The sequence below is a fragment of the Equus caballus genome, chromosome 16 (assembly GCF_041296265.1).
Source record: "Equus caballus isolate H_3958 breed thoroughbred chromosome 16, TB-T2T, whole genome shotgun sequence".
NCBI lineage: Eukaryota > Metazoa > Chordata > Mammalia > Perissodactyla > Equidae > Equus > Equus caballus.
The window spans coordinates 62,927,417-62,950,320 of NC_091699.1; the positions used below are offsets into that span (position 1 = coordinate 62,927,417).

A 22,904-nucleotide genomic window follows, 5' to 3' on the forward strand; every position below is an offset into this window, starting at 1 on the left:
TGAAAGGATTTAAGAAAGTAGTTTTCTTGACTTAACAGGAAGTTTGCAAGAGCCTCTTATTCTAAAAACAAAAGTTTAAGAATAAACTTGTGCTCAAAAACCAAATAAATGTTCCCTGGAAGAAATGTCTATGGGGTCATAGAGCACGTGTACTAGATATCAACAAATTATCATCTTTCTTTTGATTCTGGAGCTCCAGATAAAGTCATGGCTAATAACACCGGAGTAATAATGAAATGGGATGACACTTAAATTTACAAAGACTGAGGTAGTTATGAGAACAAGCTCAAGAGTCAGAACGTCTGGTTCAAATCCTGCTCCCTCATTTCCTAGCTGTGTAAATTAAAATAATTAAGTTCCCTAAACCTCAGTTTAAAAATTGAGGTAAGTTCAAGGGTTGACTGTGAGGATTATATGAGATAAGGCATAAAAAGCACTTAATACGGAATTTAGAATCAAGTAAGCATTTAATAAATGTTGGCTATGCTCGTTTTTGTTGAAGAACTGTAATAGTGTTGAAAAATTATTTTACTCCCATAAAGAATTATGAAGAGGTTACTTATTTCTAACTATACCATGGTTAGAGTGATAGTATATAGTATCTTTATTCCTATAAAGAATTATGAAGTGCTTAAAGGTGACTTACTTCTAACTATATCACACTTTGGGGTGATACTCTATGCTACCGTGGTATTCATGATGATAGGACAGGGGCTCAAAAGGTCTCAAGACCTTCTACAGCATAAAGCTGTAATTAAAAACACAGGCCCTAGAGTCAAACAGAACTGGGTTTATGCAGCTCTTATTACTTAAAAGCTTTGTGCCTTCAGAAAACTTACACAAGCCACCTGTACCTCAGCTTTCCCATCTGTAAAATGAGAAAAATTACAGTGCTACTTCATTGGGCTACAGGGAAGTGTAAGTGAGATGCTGTACATACAAGGTTCGTAGCAGGGCCTTGTTACACAGTGAGCACTAAATGTCTGCTAGCTGATAACATCATCATCATCATCATCCCTCTTGAATATCAAAGGTCTATTCTTGTGATGCAAGAAATGTTGCCACTATGACCAAACCAATGACCAAGGCTAGCCCCAAACCAAGTATAAATCAGAATATCTTCTATCTATTAACCATCTCCTGATTCAAAATACTAACACATTTTGACGTTAATAATAATCAGATCTTTGCAGTTATAAATAAGATATATCTCAGCAGCTAAGCTTCTTCATATATTTCTACTTTAATTTTCAAAACTCATCCAAATTTGGTATATTAGTCTATTCTGTTCAAGTTACATATCCAATAGAAAATCAAATCACACAACATACAGTTCATTTCTTAGAATAATAATTTTATACAAATAAAATTAATACCAACAAATGTTTCAGGTATATTAGAAATGGTGCTATCAATATCAGACAAGAAGTCACATTAATTTCCCTTAACTATTTTTATTTCACAGTTTAGGCAATACCACAATATTTTTAAAGCTAAATTCATTTGTGTATCACCTGATTCTTCAGCTGGGTAAGTGTTTGTCTCAAACTATCTGTTGTTGTTTGGTTACTTTTAAAAAACTCAGCCACTGCTGTATTCAAAATTATTTTATAATCATCTTTGTTTATATCTTGTAGGGAGGCAAGGTGTTGCAGACAAGCATCGTAATTTCCAGCCTAAAACAAAAAAAAATACATACACAAACAAAATTACATGCCAGCTTTAAGAACTATACATTCATTTCCAAATATATTTCACTCTTTATTTGAAAAATTCTTAAAAAAGACAGATGTAATCCCCTTAAATATACTAATTAAAGTCAGTAGATGAATTAATATTCATGTCAATTAAGAAACTGATATGTCAATTACATCTCAATAAAACTGGAAAAAAATTGCGGATATTTATTTTCCAAGACACAAACTCTAACACTGATACATGTATATTATATCTCTAAGACACATAGATTGATATACATGTACTGGTAAATAATATACTTACATGTGATATATACATACTATATATATAGGTATATATTGTTAGCAGGGTATAATAGCTGAAGCTAGCCAAGAAAGGTAATATGATTAATTACTCCAAATTTTAATTTCTAGTACAGTAGTTCCCCTTATCCACAGGGTTAACTCCAAGACCCCCAGTGGATGCTTGAAACCGTGGATAGTATCAAACCCTACATATATATATATATATATATATATACACTATGCTTTTTCCTGTACATACCTATATACCTATGATGAAATTTAATTTATAAATTAGGTATAGTAAGAGATTAATAACAATAACTTCTCTTTGGCATTTTCAAACTGCCAGCATCACTACTCTTGCACTTTGGGGCCATTATTAAGTACGATACGGATTACCTGAACACAAGCACTGCGGTATCCTGACAGTAAGATCTGATAACCAACAAGGCTACTATCTGACTAAGGGGTGGATAGCATACAGAGTGGATACGTTGGACAAAGGGATGATTTACACCCCGGGTGGGACTATGCAAGGTTTCATCATGCTACTCAGAATAGCACATAAGCTGGCCCCGTGGCCAAGTGGTTAAGTTCTCACACTCTGCTTCGGCAGCCCAGGGTTTCACTAGTTTGGATCCTGGGCGCGGACACGGCACTGCTCATCAAGCCATGCTGAGGTGGCATCCTACATGCCACAACTAAAAATATACAACTACGTACTGGGGGGGCTTTGAGGAGGAAAAGGAAAAATAAAATCTTAAAAAAAAAAAAAAGGTGAATCAATCTTTAAAAAAAAAAAAGAACAGCACACAATTTGAAACTTAGGAATCATTTATTTCTGGAATTTCCCATTTAATATTTTTGGACCACAGTTGACTGCGGATAACTGAAACTGCGGAAAGCGGGACCACGGATAAGGGGGGACTACTGTAGATATACTCTGAATACGCAAGAATCAAGTTCTTCTGCTTACATGTATGTAATCTGATAATCAAGGTTTTCTTTCATATTGTTTAATGCCAGAAAAGTTAAAGTTTTAACGAGAAACTTAGCGTTCCATTTTAATGCACATTCAAGAAAGAACTGAACAAAATACTGAAATGAAAATACTGACTCACATATTAAAAATATAAAATTAAAAGACAAAACAACACTGTGAGAGGTAAAACATGTTTATGAAAACAAAAACCTGGGAATGGCTCAAATCACTCCCATTCCTTTCCCTACATTTAAACTCTGAAAAGATTTTTTTTTAATTTTAAAACTAAAACTACTTTCTAAACTCAACTCTTGAATTATTACAGAACAAAATTATAATTTAAAAACTCACTATTAAAAGATTCATACTTCACAGATCCTAAAAATGGAGATTAAGAGAAACCATTTCTTACCGTGAACGCTTGGAAAGCATTTGCGGACAACTCCTTCTCTTGATCAGTGATCCCAGAGGACTGACCTGTCCCCTCATGTTTCTCTGCTCCCTGATCTGCAAACACAGTTTTACAGTTTCTTAAAAATACATGTTGTGCAGTGAATGTGTCCCTAGTTTACTTGTCTTTTTCCTAATGAAGCTGCCAAAGTTAGAGTTCTCTCTACTACAAGGGCTAATTAGCGTTAACGTGAGTCAGAAGTGACTCCTCTGAGAATTTAGGAAATGCTTCCCTGGCCATGCTCACGCATAATGGAAACCCACCATCACTTAGGTAAGGATTACAGCTCTGTCCTTCAGGTAATTTGGGCTGAGAATGTTGTGCTCTCTTAAAAATATGAGCTCTGCCCCCAGCAATACACCAAGAGTCCCACATATTTAAGAAACGATACCAGGTCCTGGAGACACAAGGAGATTATAAATACATGTACGATGCCTTCAAGAAGTTTATAATCCAGTTGCAACACAGCAACACTCAACAATTAGAAAACTAAATTGATAAGTGCTCAATTTCCAGGCAAAGAATGCTTTCATAGGCTTAGAAATCCAAAAGCCAAGATTAACACATTTGAAAAGCTTCCTTCACAGGATTAAGTGTCCATATACATTCTAAGATTAATGATTCCTGCCCTACAATTTACTATTTTAAAAATTAGACTTTTCAGTTCTTTTACTGAAAACAGAATCCCAAAATACACGTAAAAAATCTCAGCTGAACCAAGTCTAAAACCACTCAAGTACACCACTTTTAATTGCTCTGACAAATGCTTCAATTCCTTTTCTTTCACTAAAGAGTTATCATCATCGATCCCAAAATTTGTGGGCACAACTACAGTGAAGTTATCCCATCTCTTCTTGTTCACAATGGATCTTTCTAGAGCAAGCCTAGTCCATACACTGTGGTAGATGATCTTGGAGGGGAGGGTCTTGTAGGAACATTTCCTCCATTTTCTTCTTAGGATTTGGAGCCTTCATGTCAGATGAGAGACAGGAACCTAAATCATGAAATCACATTCTGGAGAATACATGACGTCTTTTTTTGTTTGTGTTGTCTTTTTAAGGATTGGCACCTGAGCTTACATCTGTTGCCAATCTTCTTTTTTTCTTCTTCTCCCCAAAGCACCCCTAGTACATAGTTGTATATTCTAGTTGTAGGTCCTTCTGGTTGTGCTATGTGGGAGGCCGCATGGCTTGATGAGTGGTGCTAGGTCTGAGCCCAGATTCCGAACCGGTGAAGCCCTGGGCCACCGAAGTGGACTAACCATTCGGCCACAGTGCCAGGCCCTACCTGACGCTTACTGAGTTTTCACAAACTTCCACCCTTTGTCTGTAAATTACATAGTAGCAGCCTTAAACATAATTAGAACAATTTAAAAACACAGTTCCCATTCTACACAGAAAAAGAGACCTGAGCTTTTAATTTTTTTAAAGGAAAGAAGAGGCAACAAAGTTTAAGTTAACAGAAGTTAATAAATATTTCCAGGTAACCACATCCAGAGAGCCATTAAACTCAGCATCTAATGCATCAAGGCAGCATAAAGAATGTTAAGTCCTTTAAATCTGTGTTTAAACAGGTTTCAAAATCTTGCAGCCCCTTTCATGTTTATTCGATGCCATAACATAATTAAGACTTTGGGAATGGGAATGGCAGGGAGGCGAGGAAAGCGACAGTGCCTGGAGAAGGTCTAGCTAGCTAATGCTATAGACTATCGTAACTTCATTTAACCTCAAATTAACCATGACATTTCTTGCTTTTCCCTGAGGTAGTGATCTCAAAATCAAGTTGTACTTAATTAAGATAGTTTTTATAAACTGTTTTCTTCTACGATTTACACATATTTTTCCCACTTAGAAAACTTTCTTTTGATTTTACAAAAACCACCAATCTACTTTTCTATGAAGTTTTTGGATCTTTTTATACTCCAACTCCCTCCCTCAACTTTCAATTTTGAAACTTTCAATTTTGAAATTTTTCAGACCTACAGAAAAGCTGAAAGAATATGCAATGAACACCCATTTTGTCTTCCCCTAGATTCACTGTTTTTGACATTAAGCTTTTTATTCTAAGATAATTGTAGATTCATATGCAGTTGTAAGAAATAACAGAGAGATTCCTTATATCCTGTACCCAGTTTCCCCAAATGGTAACATCTTGCAAAACTGTAGTACAATATCACAATAAGGACACTGACAAGGAAAGTCAAGAAACACATTTCCATCAACACAAGGATCCTTCCTCTTACACTTTTATAGCCACACCCACTTCCTTCCTGCCTCCCTACCCCCAGCAACCACTAATTTGTTCTCCATTTCAATAATTGTCATTTCAAGAATGCTATGTAAATGGAGATTCAGTTTTTTAACATTTTGCCACATTTGCTTTCTCTCTTGCTATTTATACATACTTTTCACTGAATCATATGAAAACAATATGGCACTTAACCCCTAAATACTTCAGCATGCCTCTCCTAAGATTAATGACACTCTCCTACCTAAAATAAAACAATCCCACTAAGAAAAGTAACAAACATTCAAGAACATCATTTCATGAATAGTCCATTAATTTCCACTCAAATTTCCCTGATTGTTCTAAGAAAAGTCTTATAGCTTTATTTTTCTTTCCCAATCCAGGAGCCAATCAAGGCTCACACATTTAGCTTGGTTGTTAAGTGCCATATTACTTTCAAATGATTCAGCGAAAAGTATAGCAAGAGAGAAAGCAGATGTGGCAAAAGGTTAACAAATTATGAATCTCCATTTATGTAACATTCTCAAAATGACAGAACTATTGAAATAGAGAACATATTAATGGTTGCTTTAGTTTCTTTCACTCCAGAACACCTCATTTTTTTGCTTATCAAGTCACTGATTTTTTTAAAGTCTAAGTTAGTTACCTAGCAGAATGTACCACATTTTGGATTTATTTGATTGTTTCCTCAATTGCATTAAGTTTAACATTAATGGCAAGAATATTACATAGATGTTGTGAATATTAATCATTTTTAACATTAATATTTTAATTTTGTTTAAAAAAATCTGCCTTTTGTTTTAAAAACCTATCTTTTATATTTCAGTATCTCCCAAAGAATATTCTGTTTCTTGGTTGTATTCACCAACAAAGGCTCCAGGTTGGCGCCAGCCGGGTGGTGTAGCGGTTAAGCGTGCACATTCTGCTGCAGCCACCCGGGCTTCACTGGTTCAGATCCCGGGGCGGACATGGCAGTGCTTGGCAAACCATGCTGTGGTAGGCGTCCCACATATAAAGTAGAGGAAGATGGGCATGGATGTTAGCTCAGGGCCAGTCTTCCTCAGCAAAAAGAGGAGGATTGGCAGCAGATGTTGGCTCAGGGCCATTCTTCTCAAAAATAAATAAACAAAAATTTTTTTAAAAATTCATTTAAAAAAATAACAATAATAATGCCTACAACCACTACCATCACCGTCACCCAAGTTGCCCTGAAAACACTGTTCACTCTTTAACCTTGGCCATGCAGAGACACAACACTTGCCTGGGAGTTGTTTTTTACCTGTGATAGTCTGGCCTGTATATAATAAATTCAGGGCATTCATTCAATTCATAAATAGTTGAAAGACCACTATGGATCAAGCATTGTTCTAAGTGCTAGGGATGCAAATATGAACCACACAGACAAGTTCCAGCAATTGTGAAACTCAGAGAGCCCTTGGGGAGATAGTATACAAATACACAATTCCAGATCTGAATAAAGCTATGCTAATAACAGGGGGCCGTGATAGAGAGGGGTGGGGATAGGAAGTGAGGTTGGACCTAAATAAGGAGGAGGAGTTAGGGATGGGAAGTCCTGAGGGAACAGGACCCCAATGATAACTGCTTGTAGCTTTGAAACAACCATCATTCCTTCCAGGCCCTTCTATGCCAGGTTCTAGCTTAAGATATCTGCTTCTCTACCCCATACTATCTGCAATTACTATCTAATTGTAACAATAACAATAATAGCAGCTAACATTTATGGAGCGCTTATTATGTGTTAAGCAAATCCTAAGCACTTCAAATGAATTAACTCGTTTAATCTTCAAATCAGTTCTCAGGTAGGTACCTCTCATTCTGTAGCCAAACAGACTGAAGAGTGGTAAGAAGGTTGGCCAAGGTCACAAAGTTAGTAAGTTATAGAGCCAGCCTCAAACTCTAGCAGATTTTGCTCCCAATCACTTGAGGAGCACACTGCTCTGTCCCCAGCGAAGCTTCTCCTCAGCACAGGGTCTAGGAATGGAATAGGAGCGGGGAGCCTCAGGGGTGTGGAGCAATCCCCAGCTCCTTTCCTTCCCCCTTTTCAGGCTGCCGTCTCTGGCCTAAGGGAAAGGACCACCAAGTTCAGGGACTGCTTCCTTATAGAGGAATTACCATTTCCAGTTCCTCTGCTCAGCATCCTCTCCTCAAAGACCACTAAGATCTCCAGGGTGACAGGGCTCTGGACATGCACTGTTGTCAGGCTCCCAAGCCTTTTGGCCTTTGCTTATATTAACTCAAAATCCCCTTGACAGGAAGGCAAGGGAGATTTGGGTCTCTTCTCTCTTCCCTAGGAGCGGCTAGACATCTGGTTTGTTATTGGTAATAACAGTGAACACCAGACATTTTGTTAAATGCCACCTTTACGCTAGGAGCTTTATGCAAATTATCACTAATCATTACAACTTGCAAGACAGATGTTAATGTCACTTCACAGGCTAGGAAACAATGGCTCAGAGAGGTTAAATACCTTGCCCAAGGTCACTCAAGAAGCAGTGAAGGTGAATTTTGAACTCAAAGCTGGTGTCCTTCCACCACGTCAAACTGCCTCCTTAGCCTCCCTAAGTTCCAGAAAGTTGTTGAGAAGCACACCTGTCACAGGGTTCCTCTGCTCGCTGTCTCCTTTCCACTCTTCCCTATTCCCCACACATCTGCCAACACGGACTTGGGCTGGGGCTAGAGCTGGCAGAATGTTCTCCCAGTCTTCTGCCCCAGAGTTTTGCCTTTCCTAATAGCTCCTTCCCATACCTCATCCATCACAAGCCCCCTTTCCTGGACACTGAGGAAGTGTGACTCCCCGCTCCCCAATGGCTTTCTAAGAGCTGCCTAGATAAACAAAGTTTCCTATCCTCAGTAGGCTCTGGCCCTTCACCAAGGGCAGCCTCACTGCCACAGTCCTTCATGGCTTTCCTCAAACACCAGAAATATTTTGAAAGAAGAGTAAATATAAATACTTTAATAACACATGAAATGAAATTCAACCTCATTATTAAATAAATATAAATGAAAATAAAAATAAAATCAGTAATCAGGTTGTAAAGACTTCTGGTAATAACCAGCTTGGGTGGAGTGTGGAGAAGCCCTGTTGGGTGTGAGCGTAAATTGGTACAACCTCCTGGAAAGTAACTAGTATCTCTGTAATAGCCTTTGATGAAACAACCCCATTCCTAGGCATTCGCCCTAAAAACACACATGCTCAAGGACACACAGATGCTCGCTGCAGCACTATTTATAATAGAGAATGTCTACAAATAAATATCCTTAAGAGACTGAACTGAGTCAAAGTCCAGGAATACAATGATACACTAAGCAATTGTTAAAAAGCAGCTGCATCGACATGATGCTTTGACATGAAAAATACCTACAACATCTTGTTAAATAAAAGAAACAGACTGCAAACAGTTTTATACAACTGAACCCCACATTTTGAAAAAATACATACACAGATACGTATTTGCGAATTCGTGCAAAATAAAGTCCGGAAGGACAGACATCAAATTCTCAGTGGTTACCTCTAGGAAGTGGGATGGAGGAGGGAGAGAGCCTACTTTCCTTCGTACTCTATTGTTTAAATTTTTATAAGGAGTATAGGTTACTTTTTTTAAAGTTTTACTTTTAAACGCCTGCCTAAAACTAATATAAGGTTTAGAAGTCAGATAAGTGGTTACCGTCAGGAGTCTACTGACTGCCGGTGTAGATGGGGGGGCTTGTGAGTGTGAGAACCCACTACATTTTATGTACATTTATGATGTGGGCATTTTTTTGGTAACTGCCTAGAAACCTATATTCCAGGAGCATTTCAAAGAACCAGTCCTCAGCAGAGCTGACCCTGGGAAGCCCTGGCCTGGCACACATCAGCAGTCAGTAACGACTCCCGAGCTCTCTCTCAAGAAGCCAACAAGGTATAATGAAAAGAGCACAAGTCTTGGAATCAGTCACATGTTCAGTCTGGTCTCCCCTTGGCCACCTAACTCTACGCTTGGAGATGCAAAATGAATATTAGCTCCCTGCTCCCTTTCTTTTTCACAGAACAACTGAGGATTCTCGCAGTTTTTTTTTTAAATATACTTATTTCTGTACTTTAAACACACAAATTAACAATGAAATTAAATTTAGTGTTACTTGATTATGGAACAGCTCCTCATAAACACAGTTCACTGTAAAACTCCCATTAGATGGCATACTTTTTCGAGAATCACCACTTATACTAAGAACAAAATATAACTTGTGCTTAAGTAAAGTTATCTAAGACTCAGATGTGCCCTACAAAAAAAGGTATTCTGGTATTTGGGTTTATGAGAAGTGTTACTTCTGGTGGAGCAAAATGACGGGGTGAGCTGACCCTGGATTCTCTCCCCTCCAAAATACAACAAAAGATTGGAAGAACTGAATTTCAGAGAATAAACATAATGCCAGCTCGTTAGAGACCTACAATACCAAGAAGGCGGAGATCATAAATCCTACTTACAGCCTCGGAGGCGCTGGAACGGTAGGAGAGAACATCGCTCCCTCCCCTAGAGTCTGCGATCGCTGCGGCGCGGGTGGGGAAGGAGCGGGGGGGTGGGGTGGGGGGGGGCCGCATGACTGGGGGATCATCCAGGACTCCTGCCGCTGGTTCAGTGGAAACCCGCTGACGGGGGAAAGCTTCCGTCCGCGGGGACCCCATAAACCAAGGGCCTCGGGAGACCAGAGAACAGAACTGACCTGAACCCAGACTGGCGCCTGTGAGTAATAGGCCCCCCCCTCGCAAAGCCAGTGGGCGCAGCCATCTTGCCCCAAGGCGGAGAGCTCATAACACGCGGCTCTTGACCCCCTTCTAGTGGCGACAGGCTGTAACTGCAACCGAATTCTACCACCATGCGAAAAAACCGCTCCTCTACCATCCAGCAACTTATAAAAAGCCCCAGACCAGAAGGAAAACAATAAAAACACAGAATTAAGTCCTGAGGACTTGGAATTAGGTAAACTAAGTGACAATGAGTTCAGAGCAGCTATAATCAAAAAACTCAATGAGGTAGAGAGAAAGATAGAGAAACAAGCCGAGTTCTGGAGTTACTTCACAAAAGAGTTTGAAATCATAAAGAAGAATCAAACAGAATTACTTGAGATGAAAAACACAATGGACCATATAAAACAGAATACGGATTCCCTGAATGCCCGTGTAGACACCATAGAAGAGCAAATTAACATAATTGAAGATAGACAGGCTGAATGGCTCCAGACAGAGGAAGAAAGAGAACTAAGAATTTAAAAAAATGAGGAAAATCTCCGAGAGATAATGGATTCAATGAGGAGTAAGAACATAAGGATCATAGGAATTCCCGAGAATATGGAAAAGGAAAATGGAGCAGAAAGTGTGCTTAACGAAATTATTGAAGAGAACTTCCCAAATCTAGGGATCGATGGAGAAATGTGTGTAGAGGAGGGTTTTAGATCTCCTAGATTTGTCAATGTAAAAAGAGCTACCCCAAGGCACATAGTAGTAAAATTGGCAAAAAGGAAAGATAAGGAAAGAATACTCAGGGAAGTAAGAAAAAAAAAAAAGAGAATAACCTATAAAGGAGCCCCTATCAGACTGTCAGCGGATTTCTCTACAGAAACCCTACAAGCTAGGAGAGAATGGAGTGACATATTCAAAACTTTAAAGGATAAAAATCTTCAGCCAAGAATACTCTATCCAGCAAGAATTTCCTTCAGATATGAGGGAGAAATTAAATCTTTTCCAGACAAACAAAAGTTAAGGGAATTTGTAACCAAAAGCCCTCCATTACAAGAAATCCTCAAGAAGGCTCTCATACCTGAAAAAAGAAAAAAGGGAGAAAGGGGACACAATCCACAGATTAGGGAGACCAATGGATAGAACCAGAACAGGATAGCAAATATTCAACTATAGCGTTAGGGTAAAGGTAAGGAAACTACCAAAGCAAGGACGATCTTATCACTCTAACTACAAATTAATAAGACGAGTTGGAATGAAAAATGAAAATAATTATTTAGGAGGGGAAGAGCAAAGGGTCTAAATCAGTATTGGCCAAGTAAGAGACCACCAGAGAATAGACTATATTATACACGAGATTCTAAATACAAACTTCAAGGTAGACACTAAAATAAAGGACAGAACAGAGCCACAAATCATAAATAAGGAAAAATCAAAGAAACCCCGCATAAGAAATTGCAGTATTAAATAGGTAGTTTAAAGCAAACAGGAAAAGAAACACAGGAAAACAAGATAATGAACGACAGATTGACAGCATTAAGTCCACATGCATCAATAATCACTCTCAATGTGAACGGATTGAACTCTCCAATAAAAAGACACAGAGTGGCAAAATGGATTAAAGAACACGATCCAACAATTTGTTGCCTCCAGGAAACACACCTCAGCCCCAAGGACAAACACAGACTCAGGGTGAAGGGGTGGAGGACAATACTTCAAGCAAATAGCAAGGAAAAAAAGGCAGGTGTTGCAATTCTCATATCAGACCAAGTGGATTTCAAAATAAGACAGGTAAAGAGAGACACAGAGGGACAATATATAATGATCAAAGGGACACTTCATCAAGAAGAAATAACGCTTATAAATATCTATGCACCCAACACAGGAGCACCAAGATTCATAAAGCAACTATTAACAGACCTAAAGGAAGATGTTAAAAACAACACAATAATAGTAGGGGACCTCAACACCCCACTCACATCAATGGACAGATCATCCAGACAGAAAATCAACAAGGAAATAGTGGAGCTAAATGAAAAACTAAAACAATTGGACTTAATAGACATATATAGATCACTCCACCCTGAAAGAGCTGAATACACATTCTTCTCAAGTGCACATGGAACATTCTCTAGGATAGACCATATGCTGGGAAACAAGGCAAGCCTCTACAAATTTAAAAAAATGGAAATAATAACAAGCATCTTCTCAGATCATAGTGCTATAAGGCTAGAAGTTAATTACGAGAAAAAAGCTGAGAAAGGCACAAAGATGTGGAGACTAAACAACACACTACTGAACAAGCAATGGATCATTGAAGAAATTAAAGAAGAAATGAAAAAATACCTGGAAACAAATGAAAATGACAGCATGCCATACCAACTCGTATGGGATACAGCAAAAGCTGTATTAAGAGGAAAATTCATCGCAATACAGGCACATCTTAACAAACAAGAAAAATCCCAAATAAGCAACCTTAAAACACACCTAACTGAACTAGAGAAAAAAGAACAAATGAAGCCCAAAGTCAGCAGAAGGAGAGAAATAATAAAAATCAGAGCAGAAATAAATACTATTGAAACGAAAAAGGCAGTAGAAAGGATCAATGAGACAAAGAGCTGGTTTTTTGAGAAGATAAATAAATTGACAAACCACCAGCCAGACTTACAAAGAAAAAAAGGGAGAAAGCTCAAATAAACAAGATCAGAAATGAGCGAGGAGAAATAACAACAGACTCTGCAGAAATACAACAGATTATAAGAGAATACTACAAAAAACTATATGCCAACAGAATGGATAACCTAGAGGAAATGGATAAATTCTTGGACTCCTACAATCTCCCAAAGCTCACTCAAGAAGAGGCAGACAATTTGAACAGACCAATCACAAGGAAGGAGACTGAAACAGCAATCAAAAGCATCCCAAAGAATAAAACCCCAGGACCAGATGGCTTTCCTGGGGAATTCTACCAAACTTTCAGAGAGGATTTAATACCTATCCTTTTCAAGCTATTCCAGAAAATTAGGGAAGATGGAACACTTCCTAACACATTCTATGAGGCCAACATCACGCTGATACCAAAACCCGACAAGGACACCACGAAAAATGAGAACTACAGGCCAATATCACCGATGAACATAGATGCAAAAATTCTAAACAAAATTTTGGCAACCAGAATTCAGCAATTCATCAAAAGAATCATACATCATGATCAGGTGGGATTCATACCAGGGACACAGGGATGGTTCAACATCCGCAAATCAATCAACGTGATACACCACATCAACAAACTGAGGAATAAAAACCACATGACCATCTCAATAGATGCAGAGAAGGCATTTGACAAGATCCAACAGCCATTTATGATAAAAACTCTGAACAAAATGGGCATAGAAGGAAACTACCTCAACATAATAAAGGCCATATATGACAAACCCATAGCCAACATCATACTCAATGGGCAAAAACTGAACCCCATCCGCCTGAAAACAGGAATGAGACAAGGATGCCCTCTATCACCACTCTTATTTAACATAGTACTGGAGGTCCTGGCCAGAGCAATCAGGCAAGAAAAAGGAATAAAAGGAATCCAAATAGGGAGGGAAGAAGTGAAACTCTCGCTGTTTGCAGACGACATGATCTTATATATAGAAAACCCCAAAGAATCCAGTGGAAAACTGTTAGAAGTAATCAACAACTACAGCAAAGTTGTGGGGTATAAAATCAATTTGCATAAGTCAGTAGCATTTTTATACTCCAGCAATGAACCAACAGAAAAAGAAATCAAGAACACAACACCATTCACAATCGCAGCAAAAAGAATAAAATACCTTGGGGTAAATTTAACTAAGGAAGTGAAGGACCTATATAATGAAAATTACAAGGCCTTTCTGAGAGAATTGGATGACGACATAAGGAGATGGAAAGACATTCCATGTACATGGATTGGAAGAACAAACATAGTTAAAATGTCCGTTCTACCTAAAGCAATCTACAGATTCAACGCCATCCCAATCAGAATCCCAATGACATTCTTTACTGAATTAGAACAAAGAATCCTAAAATTCATATGGGGCAACAAAAGACCCCGAATTGCTAAAGCAATCCTGAGAAAAAAGAACAAAACGGGAGGCATCACAATCCCTGACTTCAAAACATACTACAAAGCTACGGAAATCAAAACAGCATGGTACTGGTACAAAAACAGGTGCACAGATCAATGGAACAGAATTGAAAGCCCAGAAATAAAATCACACATCTATGGACAGCTTATCTTTGACAAAGGAGCTGAGGGCATACAATGGAGAAAAGAAAGTCTTTTCAACAAATGGTGCTGGGAAAACTGGAAAGCCACATGTAAAAGAATGAAAATTGACCATTCTTTTCCACCATTCACCAAAATAAACTCAAAATGGATCAAAGACCTAAAGGTGAGACCTGAAACCATAAGGCTTCTGGAAGAAAACGTAGGCAGTACACTCTTTGACATCAGTATTAAAAGGATCTTTTCAGACACCATGCCTTCTCAGAGAAGGGAAACAATAGAAAGAATAAACAAATGGGACTTCATCAGACTAAAGAGCTTCTTCAAGGCAAATGAAAACAGGATTGAAACAAAAAAAACAACCCACTAACTGGGAAAAAATATTTGCAAGTCATATATCTGACAAAGGCTTAATATCCATAATATATAAAGAACTCTCGCAACTCAACAACAAAACATCAAACAACCCAATCAAAAAATGGGCTGGAGACATGAACAGACATTTCTCCAAAGAAGATATACTGATGGCCAATAGGCACATGAAAAGATGCTCATCATCGCTGATCATCAGGGAAATGCAAATCAAAACTACACTAAGATATCACCTTATACCCGTTAGAATGACAAAAATATCTTAAACTAATAGTAACAAATGTTGGAGAGGTTGCAGAGAAAAAGGAACCCTCATACACTGCTGGTGGGAATGCAAACTGGTGCAGCCACTATGGAAAACAGTATGGAGATTCCTCAAAAAGTAAAAATAGAACTACCATACAATGCAGCCATCCCACTACTGGGTATTTATCCAAAGAGCTTGAAGTCAGCAATCCCAAAAGTCCTATGCACCCCAATGTTTATTGCAGCATTATTTACAATAGCCAAGATATGGAAGCAACCTAAGTGCCCAGCAACAGATGAATGGATAAAGAAGATGTGGTACATATATACAATGGAATACTACTCAGCTGTAAAACAGAACAAAATCATTCCATTTGCAATAACATGGATGGACCTTGAGAGAATTATGTTAAGTGAAATAAGCCAGCGAGAGAAAGATAATCTGTGTATGACTCCACTCATATGAGGAATTTAAAACTATGGACCAAGAACAGTTTAGTGGATACCAGGGGAAAGGTGGGGTGGGGGGTGGGCACAAAGGGTGAAGTGGTGCACCTACAACATGACTGACAAACATTGATGTACAATTGAAATTTCACAAGATTGTAACCTACCATAAACTCAATAAAAAAAAAAAAGAAGTGTTACTTCTGATAATTAAAATCAGCAGATAAATTAGTACTTCATTTCCACTTCAGCATATAGATAAAAAAGAACTGAGTCCTAAAAGAGGGAAGGAAAAGTTTAATGGGTTTACTAGTTTACAAGAACATGGTTAAACAGCTTTTTCTTTAGAAAGCCAGTAACAATGAGTTATTGTTAACTGTTTACACAATACATCCGTTTTGCAAAACTTTCAGTTGCACAATAACAGTCAGTAAGGATCAATTACTTTAAAATGTGCAAAAATGGGGGGCTGACCTCATGTGCCTAGTGCCTAAGGTCAGTGCACTCTGCTTCAGCAGCCGAGGTTCAAGGTTTTGGATCCTGGGCACGGACCTACACCACTCGTCAGCCAAGCTGTGGCAGTGACCCACATATAAAACAGAGGAGGACTGACACCAATGTTAGCTCAGGGCTAATCTTCCTTAGCAAGAAAAAAAAATTGTAAAAATGAAATACCAGATTTCAGGACCCTAGAAAGCAAAGTATGGGTTTAGATTGAAGCAGAACCCTCAACCCCATGTATATTATTCATCATAAAATTCTAACAATGAACATAAATACTTTAAAAATTTCAGGAAACCTTGGGGCTGGCCCCATGGCCAAGCGGTTGGGTTTGCTCGCTCTGCTTGAGCGGCCCAGGGTTTCACCAGTTCAAATCCTGGGCACAGACATGGCACTGCTCGTCAAGCCATGCTGAGGCAGCATCCCACATGCCACAGCTAGAAGGCTCACAACTAAAAATACACAACTATGTACCAGTGGGATTTGGGAGAAAAAGGAAAAATAAAATCTTAAAAAAAAAAATTTCAGGAAACCTAAAGTGTTTAAAAAATTTATGTTCTCTCATAAGGAAGTTCACTAAACTTAATCAAATGCTAAAAATTCTTAGTTTGCCATCAAGATATCTCCATAGCTGCTTCTAAAATATACCCTCTCTAGATTAGATGACATTCTTTAATGGGACTTCTGGGCCCAACTGTTAAAAAGAGTGATATAAATATAGGGCAGAGGGAAACACCCAACAATTCACAAAGGCATTGAAAAGCTTACACTTTTACTTTCCATTATTATCCTCTAGGAACGGTGAAAGTCTCCTACAATCTTCCAGGAAAGGAAAGAAGCCAAGATAAATATAAACACATAAACAAGCTAGACTCTAAGGCTGACAAGAGACTCTGAAATTCCCATTTCTACAGACATTTCAGAGCACTGAGCTCAATAAACAGCCTTTTACATGTTAACCAACCATTATTTTACCTAGATTCTTTTACATTAAGATAAAACTTAAAAAAAAAATAAAACTTCCGTGGGATTACTATTTTTATTTTCCTTGTTATCTTCGTACACTTTTCATATTTTCTGCAAAGAATGAGTATGATTTTTGTAATCAGCTTTTAAAATGTTTTAAAAACATTCATTTTTTCCTAACTGCTGACTTCTTACCAGAAAGAGTCTGCACATAATCCCACAATGTGTCTTTATTTGTCCAAAAGTAGTCTCCATTGCCAATTGAAAGAGTATGAGACCGTTCAACCACAAGCTTGGCTTTCCTTCCACTCTGGCCTAATGAACATGGCTGACCTTCCAGGCGCACAGAGCTCTTTGGTGCACAAACCTTGATGCTCTTTAAGCTAAAAGGCTTCATTTCAAACCAAACAACTGCCTTTAGATTTGAGCTAAGTAGAAAAGAAACACACTGCTTTTTCAAAACTGAAAAGAGTCAGTTAACTGAAAGCATAGACACATTCCAATATAGAATGTTAACAGTGCAAATCTGATTGGAGGAGGATCTTCCATACAAGCTGCACTTTTCAAAATATAGCTCCAATGATGTTCAAGAAAAGAAATTTTTTCCAAAGAAAAAAGGAATGTTAAGGCCTAAGGAAATCTGCCACACTCACAAAATAGTATTGATGCCTCTGTAAAGGAAAGTTTAAAAAAAGAAGGATGCTGGGGCTGGCTCTGAGACATAGTTGGGTGTGCTCCACTTTAGTGGCCCAAGCCTGCAGGTTCAGATTGTAGGCATGGGCCTATGCCACTCAACAGCCATGCTGTGGTGGCAACCCACATAAAAAGTGGAGGAACACTGGCACAGATGTCAGCTTAGGGCTAACCTTCCTCAGCAAAAAAAAAGGAAAAGAAAGGAAAAAAGAAAGAAAAAAGAAGGATGCCATTTCAAAGAAAAATTTCTACATAGCTCAGAGAAATAACACATGACCAGCAATGCTACAGACTTGAGCATCCTGTCCAGTACTGCAGAAATAAAGGAAGAGAATATCAAAAATCAAGAATATCAGCATGCTTTGGGGAAAACAGGCAAAGCAGAGCACTACCCGTGCCAAGAAGCACTTTTATTTTCATATCTGAGAGTAGTTTCTATGCATAGAAAAGAGATTTACTTTAGTTTTCAAATATTAATACCTGATTTATTAATGTTACAAATTTGAAAAGTCTAGATTTTCCTCAAACTTTTACATTCAACTTAGACATCTTATTCTATTTGGAGTTTTAATTTTAAAGGGCTGCAATGAATGTCTGATGGCATTTACAAAGTTGAACACTTTCAAGCATAAAATTTTAACTGCTTTAAGTAATATATTTAATTTTAAGTACAACTGTTTGACTTAAAAAGACAAAACTTTCTAAGAACTTAAGTAACTTATAAACCTAAAAAATTAAACTGATGAAAACAGCGACTCAAGTACTCTTTAATGTCTATGCAATAATATAAATATAGTAAGCTTTCAACTTAAATTCACAAGTATAAATCAATTATTCACTCAATTATACATTTTAAATTGGAATCATAAGCCCAATAAATTACTCTAATTTTTTTTTTCTTTTTGAGGAAGATTAGCCCTGAGCTAACATCCACTGCCAATCCTCCTTCCCTTGCTGAGGAAGAATGATCCTGAGCCAACATCCGTGCCCATCTTCCTCTACTTCACATGTGGGACGCCCGTGACAGCACGGTCTGACAAGCGGTGCCATGACCGCACCCGGGATCAGAACCAGCAAACCCCAGGCCGCTGAATCAGAAAGTGCGCACTTAACCACTGTGCCACCGGGCCGGCCCCACTCTAAATTCTTAAACATTAAAAACATTTAAAATATCAAATGTAGGTCACTATTACATCAACTCTTTATTGTGAAAACTACTAAATGAAAAGGATGACTTAAGTTTTAACATGCCTTTCTGGGAAGAGTCATAGTTCATCTCCAGTTGATACAGGAGAGCTATTCTTTACAGAACACCAGTAGATAAATGTAGACAGTAAAAGAACTACGAAAAGTAGCATTTTGCAACCCTCAATGACATAACTGATTAAGGCAATGCTCATCAATGGTGGATGTCTACATAATGCAAATTATTACCCCAAGGATTACTTCTAGTTGCAAACGGTAAAAGATGTTCCTGTTACCACCTTAACAAGGTGATCAAATTTAGCATGCTAGTACTGGAGAAACATTACACACTTTGTATAAAGCATACAGCACCACCTACAAAGTACATTGCAAATGTGTTAACTCTAATCAGGTCTGTAGAAATAACTTTCAGTTTACAGGAAATAAGGAACTAGGAGGATACCAGGAACCAACAATCAGACAAATCCAGTGGGATATTCTACAAGGCAAGTGTCTTAGTCTCTTCAAAAAAACCAGAGTACATCGGGAATTAAGACTCAAGAAACATAACAAAACACAACGCATGAACCTTGACTAGATCTTAGTTTGAAAAGCATAGCTTCCTTAAAGCTTTAAATAACATTTTTGGGACAATTGGGGGAAATTTAATGTAGTACTAAAATATTAATTTTCTGAAGTATGATAATGGTATTGTGATTACACAGGTGAATATCCTTATTTTTAAGAAACGCATAGTGAAATATGTAGAGATGAAGCGTCATGATGTCTATAACTTATTTAGAAAAGTTGTAGCTAGAGACAGAGGAGGTAAATACGGCAAAATGTAACAACTGTTGAACTAGGTGGCAGATATATGGATATTCATTTTATTTTTACAATTTTTGGATGTTTGAAATCATTTGTAATAAAATGTTGAAAAAACATCAAATATACACAGATTCCTAACTGGATCCTGAAAAAACTGAACGGCAGGACAGTACTGCACAGTTTACTTCCTCATCTGCACATACATATTTTTAAGTCAATGTGAGCTGGCGTAGGCACAGAAAACGTCTAAAAGAACACACAACTCAGTCCTGGTTACCTGAGAGAGAGCGGGTAGGCTAGATAGAGGACTTAATACTTTTTACCTTACACATTTAATAACAATCAGTTTTAAAAGGGTGTTTTAAATAAAATAAAAATAGCCTTGGCTTAAAATTTTCCCATTTGTTCATCCTACCATTTTTATGGCTCAAAATTTCAAAGCCACCTTTAAGTACCCCTCCCCTGATTTCATATTACTCATCAGGTCCTATCTTTTCTTTATTCACAATGTTAATAACCTTTTCCGATTAAGCCTACTACAGCCACGCTCATAGTCCAAATTCTTGGATAAATTCAAATCTAGGATTTTGTGTCCTAACTCTAGTCACTTTCTCCTTTCAAATAACCAGAAAAAGCAAAGTCAAATAAATCATCCTAAAACATTGTTGGTACTTCCTTAGCCAAAAAGGATACTGGTTCCACACCACTTTTATATCTTATATAGGGACATGAACTGTGAACCTTACACTGCCCCTTCCATCTTTGTCTTTGGTTGGTGCCCCATCCATCCGGGGACACCCTGTCCTTTACGATTTGGTTGAAATACAACTCAGGGTGTAAGAACTGCTGGCTGATCAGTCACTGAGAAGCCGCACAACCCAGAAGCACAGGTAAATTATTTCCCCATGGGGTGAGCCTTGACCAACTGGAAAGAGGAAATGAGAAGAAGGAGGACAGATAAATCATTTCTTCTTCCTTTCTCATATGGACTACTCTGAAGTCTAGTTCCTCCTCAAAATCCTTTCAGAAAAGCCCCATATGCAAGCGACCTGCCGTGTCTCTCAGCTCCAGGTGAAACAGCAGCCAGGGATGTAACAAACTGCATCTTCCTTGGCTTTACTTCCTTCTCTCCCTCACTTTCACTACCCTGGGCTTGCACCTTCCAAATAAAATGTCAGCACCTTAACCGGGTTCCGCTTCCTAGAAGACGTGCACTATAATACACACCTTACCTCAGTTGATCCACACAAGCTACAACCCTGTGAGGTAAACAAATTACAAAGCTCTTAGGAATAAATTAGAAAACTATTAGAACCCTCATTTTACAAATGAAGAAACTGAAGCTTAATTAAGAACTTTTCCCAAAGAGCAAGGCTTTCTGCTCACCCACTACACCCAAGCAGTCACAAATTCTGCCAATTTTACTCCCTAAGCACCTCTTACATCTGCCTCCCCTCTCCATTCTACCACTACTCCTAAAGTAATATTAGCCAGCATTTCAAAAACCAGGGCCTGAGATGATCTCATTTAACCCATTACCAACCCCGTGAGGTAGACATTCTTTTTATTTATTTATTTATTTAGTTAGTTAGTTAGTTAGTTAGTTTATTTTTTGAGGAAGATTAGCCCTGAGCTAACTACTGCCAATCCTCCTCTTTTTGCTGAGGAACACTGCCCCTGAGCTAACATCCGTGCCCATCTTCCTCTACTTTATACATGGGACGCTGACCACAGCATGGCTTTTGCCAAGCAGTGCCATGTCTGCACCCGGGATCTGAACCGGCGAACCCCGGGCCGCCGAGAAGTGGAACGTGTGAACTTAACCGCTGCGCCACCGGGTCGGCCCCCCCAAGGTAGACATTCTTATCACTCTCATTCCACACACAGGAAAGCTGAGGCTTAACAAAGCGTTCTTAAAATTTGCCCACGGTCACACCAATACCAAGTGGTACAGCTGGGATGAACCTAGGCTGTCTGATTTCAAACCCCATGCCCTAACTCTTCATCAGTTCTCGCTCATCAGCTCATTTAAAACATAAATCAGACCACATGATGCCCTTGTGGAAATCTCCATGGCTTTAGAATGAATTCAAACTTCTTCCTTGGCCTATGAGGCCTGACATAAGCCAGCCCTTGCCACAACTCCGACTTCATCTCTTGCCATGCTTCCTTTGCTCACGAGTAGTAACTATGTACTGAGCACCTCCTATATGCCAGCCATTGTTCTAGGTGCTGGAGAGAGAGGATGACTCACACAGACACAAGTGCCTTTTCTCAAGATGCATATATTCAAGGAGTCTTCTTGCTGTCTTTAAATATTTCCACGGGGTCTGTACAGTTGTTGTTCCTCCTACCTGGCTCATTCTTCCCCCACATGGCTGGCCCTTTATCTTTAGGGGCTCTATTCAAATGTCACCTCTAAGAGAACCCTTCCTTCTCTAACCAATCTATTCAAAATAGGATCCTTGCTCTCAGTTATTCTCTATTCTTTTACTTATCTTTCTTTTCTTCACAATACTTATCACAACTTGAAATCATAATTATTTCTTATTTTGCTTATACGTTTATCTTTCATACTACACTATAAGCTCCAAAGACAGAGAGTTCATAGTGTCCGGGAGAGCAGGCCATTGGTGATAATTTATTGAATAAATTAATATCACAACATTAGCTGGTCTTAGCTGGTCTCTGGGCTTCCAGTCTTGTTTCCCTTAAATCCACCCTCTACCACAGCCAGTGTGGTCAGGTCACTTACGTTCTTAAATCCTCTCACGAGCCTCTTTTCTTACCTAACGAAGAACAAGCACATAAGACCCTCCACGACAAGGGCCCTGGACTCAGGAGTTCAGAGATAAAGCAGCATATAAACCAGATTTTGAATGAGGGGAGTGTTCACCAGATAAAGAAGAGAAAGAAGGGCATTACTGCTCAAAAGAATGCAATGCTTTCCAAGAGTCACTTCTGGTGTGAAGAGCTAGGTGTGGCGATACAGAAACAACATCTGG

At 38.5% G+C, this 22,904-nt stretch overlaps 1 protein-coding gene across 10 annotated transcripts in view; it reads right to left on the reverse strand.

Annotated features, from left to right (window-relative positions):
- CNOT10 (CCR4-NOT transcription complex subunit 10) overlaps positions 1 to 22,904 on the reverse strand; it is a 77,726-nt gene that overhangs the window by 52,250 nt on the left and 2,572 nt on the right. For 4 of the 10 annotated variants that reach the window (XR_011426996.1, XR_011426995.1, XM_070238061.1 and 1 more), the window contains exons 2-3: positions 3,377 to 3,471; positions 1,515 to 1,676 (exon numbers count right to left, since the gene is read on the reverse strand). Coding sequence is in view for 4 of the 10 variants with exons in the window: in XM_070238061.1 (XP_070094162.1) it covers positions 1,515 to 1,676; positions 3,377 to 3,471 (257 nt within the window). In the remaining 6 variants the exon portion in view is untranslated. Of the gene's footprint in view, positions 1 to 1,514; positions 1,677 to 3,376; positions 3,472 to 17,388; positions 17,701 to 21,126; positions 21,159 to 22,904 lie in introns of those variants that run through there. The other 6 variants (XR_011426994.1, XR_288566.4, XM_070238063.1 and 3 more) reach the window with 3 other exon arrangements.